Source organism: Cryptomeria japonica, chromosome 9 (assembly GCF_030272615.1).
Source record: "Cryptomeria japonica chromosome 9, Sugi_1.0, whole genome shotgun sequence".
Classification (NCBI taxonomy): Eukaryota; Viridiplantae; Streptophyta; class Pinopsida; order Cupressales; family Cupressaceae; genus Cryptomeria; species Cryptomeria japonica.
In genome coordinates, this window is record NC_081413.1 from 677,864,069 (window position 1) to 677,868,818 (window position 4,750).

Consider the following 4,750-nt stretch of genomic DNA (forward strand, 5'->3'; position numbering starts at 1 on the left):
ATTTACAAAAAAAAAATATCAGAAGAGAACATCATATGGAAACGTTGAAATGAACTATCAGTAGCATGTAAGCACATCTAATTCATTGATGGTGAAAACTCAGTAATTTAACTACGAGAAAGAGTACAGATTGGATGCTAAAATTTTCTATTTAAATGCATTACAATATCAGCAGTATGGGTACCTATCCATAAGCCTAGAATAAAATATTTTAAATAATAAATTCTCATAAATCATACTATAACTGTTGTTGTGTCATATAAACATGACTGCAATCGTAGCTCCTATTAAAGATACCATGGTATATAAAAAATAAATTCATAATCATATTATAGTCCTTTGTTATGTATAAACACAATGATCCTCAATTAGATCCATATAACCATCAATCGCAGTAAGCAAATCAATTACAAGCTCTGACTTCTCAGCAATGCTATCCTCAATCCAAAATTATAACTCATCCAATTATCATGCTTCAGAAACGTGCATGATATTGCTGCACTAAAGTACCTAAAAAAGATGGTCGTATAACAAATGTACAAACAATATCAATCAGAGATTATCTCCTTAGAAAAAAAAAATTTCTCTCCTAAGGTCAGAATTAACTATAGATACTTAATGTGCATCGAAGGAACTCAACAATCACCAATTGAGGTAGCAGTCATCGTTATTTATTGCAACTTACTACAACACATTGATGCTAATTGTGGAAACCTTGAATTTTGTTAACCATACATTAGGAAAGGACCTCTCAAGAACCATGACTCAAGTTTTCAACCTGCTTCTGTAAATTCCTTATCTCTCGACGCAGCTGTAATACTTCTACAGAGACATCAGTAGCTTTAAGTTCTTGGCGCAACTTACTCACTTCTTGCTCCAGAGACTTGATCCTTGATTCATGTTCTTTAACAGTCAAAGATATTGAACCAACATCTACTGCTTCAGATCTCTGAGATATGGATAAGGTCTGCAAAGAAGTAAGAGAATTTGAGATTGACTTCACTTAGTATCAAATGTTTTGTACTGACCTGGTACAATTATAGGCTACTATACAGCTATACAGACACTTTGAGTGATTAAATGACCATCTAGAAAATCATAGCTTGAAACAACGTTTCACCAAAATTATGAAAGCAACTTCCATATTTAGTATGAAGGAATATTATTCATGTCCTTTCACGGTCAAAGATATTGAACCAACATCTACCGCTTCAGATCTCTCAGCTATGGATAAGATCTGCAAAGAAAGAGGATTTGAGCTTGACTTCACTGAGTATCAAATGTTTTGTACCGACCTGGTATAGTTAAAGGCTACTCTACTGCTGTACAAACACTCAAGTTATCAAATGAATCTGAGAAAATCATAGCTTGAAACAATGTTTCACCAAAATTATAAAAGCAACTTCTATATTTAGTATGAAGGAAATATTAAGAAGTACATGTTTATCGAACCCTTCCAATGTCAGAAACCTGAAGTTAGAATTTGTCCAAATTCACATCTATAGAGAAATAGACTGAGAAAAAGAAAACAACTCTCCTAAGTTTCCTTTAACAGCCTGCTCACTCGGAGTGTCATATAGACATGTGATTGGATTTTCTTTTGAAAGTTCAATACCTCTTTTGCCTAAGAAAGAATGAAGTAAAAAGCCTAGCACATTCTTGCATCTCTAGAAATACCAATATTTCCACAGATGGAAAACTTTTCTTGCATCAATCTTACTAAAGACATGTGATATTTAAAGTTTGAACGTCTAAAGCATATGGATAAACTATAAGGCCACTTGAATTTAATTTGATGCACTAAGTATAGAAATGTGATGCCTGAAATTTAAAAATTTTAATTTTAAATTTAACATAAACCATATGTAAAATGGAATCTGCTTAGTCTAGTAGATGAAACAAGTGCCATGATGATAACCAAATTCAAACTCTGTGCATCAAAATGACAGAAGAAAAGAAAAAGTGATCATACTTTTAAAAGACAAATTAGTGTGCCAATTCAAAGGAGAAGACAAATGAAAAACGAATAGTTTAACAGCTAACCAAATAAAGAGGGAAAAGAAAATTTGAAAATGTCTAACATGCCTTCTCAAGCAGATGAATTCGCTGTGCCTGGATACCAGTTGTAGTCTCCTGTTTGTGCAGTGATTGAAGCACATAGAGAAGATGGGAAGCAATGAAATCAGTGTAGTGTTGCACCAAAGAACCTTGTGGGAGCATAGCATCACAACCAACCTCATTGAAAGGGCAGGGCACCACTTTATTTGGGCATGTTGTGGAGCAGTGGAACTCCATGTCTTTCCTCAGTACAGTTGACCCACAAGATTGTTTGCAGGGCAATAACTTGAAAGAGCATGTGCCATCGTGCTCGTCATGATGAATAGCTGACAGCACTTCTACACATCCTTCATTTGTGCACATTATAGGCCTTAATGGGCACTTGGCTTTGTGCTCCACAAACTCCTGGCTTTTATCAAACCTCATATCACAATGGAACATCCTACTTCTGTCTGCCCTTTTAAGCAAACTCTTGGCTACAACTTCCCTCTTCCCTGCAAGCCATGACCCCGTTCTTTCAAGCTCTTGGACAAATTCTTCAATTTTCTTGTCATTCACATCCCCAGAAAGCAGTTTGCTTGAAACACGCCTAAACAGGCTTCTTTTAGACCTCAGGAAGCCTTGCAGAGCATCCCCAACAAGTTTAACTGGGGTCTGGAACCTGCTACTTGTACTCAAATTCCCACTGCCAGTTGCGTAAGACTCGACCTGCTGATGAAGGTACTCCAACATTTCCACCTTCAAGTCCTCCACAAAAGAAGTGGGTTGTTTGAAAGGATCGGCAGAAGCCTTCTCTACACTTGCAGCAGCTAAACTAACCAGTAATTGGTGCACAATCATCTGAATTTGCTGAACATCGTAGTAACCGCATTCTTTCAATTCAGGCATCCCTTCATATGTTCCACTAATTCCATTGGACAAAGGGCGGTTTGACCCTCCTCTGAAGGATCCAACTGACTTCATTGAATTCTTCTGAGGATACCACTACAAAAACCAACTAGAACTCCTATAAAAAAATACAGGACTCTTAAAATTCTCACATACAACAAAACAAAAAATCAGAAGGTTCCCAACAGAAGGTTAGTCTTTTAGGTCCACCCACTGAAATACAGTTTCTAGACTACACAAAATGTGAATGTGTATGTTTAAGTTTCCCGATTGAAAACTGGGATTTTCGACCTAATACGAACGCAAAATCAAGGCAATGACCTATAGTATCTCCAGTTTTCAGGCCACCCAACGAAAAATAAGAAAGTACAGAGAAAACGAACAGCGTGCAATATATTTAAAAAAAAGAAGAAAGATTTAAGGTGTAATCCGATCAAAACATACAATTCTCCGATAAGTAATAGCTAGGATTTTACATCAGAAACAAACTACTTACCTAGAATTAATACTGTTCTTCGTTTAAAACTGAGAAATCCAATAAACTGAATACGCCGGCAAAAACAGAGCGTATCAAGATGTTCTCCAAACAGAAGGGGATCGTTTCTTTAAAAACAAAAGCTTAAAAACAACAGAAATTGTTGAAATTATCTATAAAATAGAGAACAAATATAAGATATCCAAGAACTATCAGCCTCCTGAAATATCAAAAACCTCAAAAAAAAAAAAACCCTTGGAAGCCCCGGAGCTTTAACGAAAATGCAAAATACTGGAATTGAATATGTCCTTACCTAAATTCAAAGAGATGGGCTTTACAAGAATACCAGATTTTCCAAGCCAGCCCGAACTTTTAGACAAGGCTTCGTTTTCGCGGAAGTTGGGTTTGAGCTCCCTTTTTTTGACCTGTTAAAAAGATGACGAGCGGGCCTACATATAGAAATTCAGCAGCCGATGAAACAGAAACGAGAAGCCCTAAGCCCTCTTGGTAAAACTCATGATGTTACAGGAAACAAACGTAATCGACCATTCAACGGATTGAATGAATCTTGAGGCTGTCGATTGGTTCCATGAATCGTTCCTTGGACCTCATGCCCACCCGGCAGCCCAAGGGATTTCAGTTTAGATAATCAATCCCCAAGATTCGAACTTGGGACTTCGAAATGGCGATTTAATGCCAGTCAATTAAAGTAATTTAATGCTAAGCCTGACTGATTGTGATCTAAGCTCTGAAGTGGGGGCACAAATTGACCATTCCTAGGTAGCGACCTTTGAGGAAAATGTCTACTTTGTTTTCCAATTTTTTAATTACAGGGCGTGAAATTTACATTATCCTTTACAAGACTATCATTAAAATTTCCTCATGTAGCCCACCACAGAACCAAAATACAGGTATTCATATTAACAAATTCCTGTAAAGGCAATATTCTCGCCCTGTCTTTTTCTCTTTAGATTATTCTTTTGATAAATTCCTCTTAGAATGACAAAATTCAAAACTAGTTTGCTCATAGAATACATGTCATTTAAAGATCTGTATAGCTGAGTCAAAAGGACGGCTTTAATAGCTCACATGGAAAAAAGGTCGCCGAAGAAAACTAGTAATCATATTTTGGATAAGGTGTGTAGGAATGTATTTTTTAATGAACATGTTTCAGAAGTTGTTAAAATATTTCTGATTTGATGTTTAATATTTTTATCAAAGTTGTTAGTATTGTTGATGATTATTCATAATTGAATAAAATATATTTTTTAGATTTAAAAAGCAACAAATCATATCACATAAGTGCACCAATAAAATACGATTTAGTGC

At 35.8% G+C, this 4,750-nt stretch overlaps 1 protein-coding gene across 3 annotated transcripts; it reads right to left on the minus strand.

The window, feature by feature from the left end:
• Window positions 1–306: 306 nt before the first annotated feature.
• On the minus strand, window positions 307–4,396 carry LOC131077224 (uncharacterized). 3 transcript variants are annotated; one of them, XM_058014668.2, is made up of 3 exons: window positions 3,735–4,396; window positions 2,086–3,042; window positions 307–967 (listed from the first exon to the last, which is right to left on the minus strand). In XM_058014668.2, exons 2-3 carry the CDS (start codon window positions 3,019–3,021, stop codon window positions 752–754), a joined length of 1,152 nt encoding a protein of 383 aa, XP_057870651.1. In that variant the 5' UTR covers window positions 3,022–3,042; window positions 3,735–4,396; the 3' UTR covers window positions 307–751. The 3 variants fall into 3 exon arrangements, with proteins under 3 accessions (XP_057870651.1, XP_057870650.1, XP_059067083.1); XM_058014667.2 differs by having other exon boundaries at window positions 2,086–3,564; window positions 3,735–4,395; XM_059211100.1 differs by having other exon boundaries at window positions 2,086–4,395.
• Between the last annotated feature and the right edge of the window lie 354 nt (window positions 4,397–4,750).

Excerpts from the sequence above, each read along its gene's own strand:
- LOC131077224 (XM_058014668.2), bottom strand. The coding sequence starts at position 3,021 with ATGAAGTCAGTTGGATCCTTCAGAGGAGGGTCAAACCGCCCTTTGTCC. Across the intron at positions 968-2,085 it reads GAATTCATCTGCTTGAGAAG|ACCTTATCCATATCTCAGAG; the intron begins GCATGTTAGACA and ends ACTTCTTTGCAG.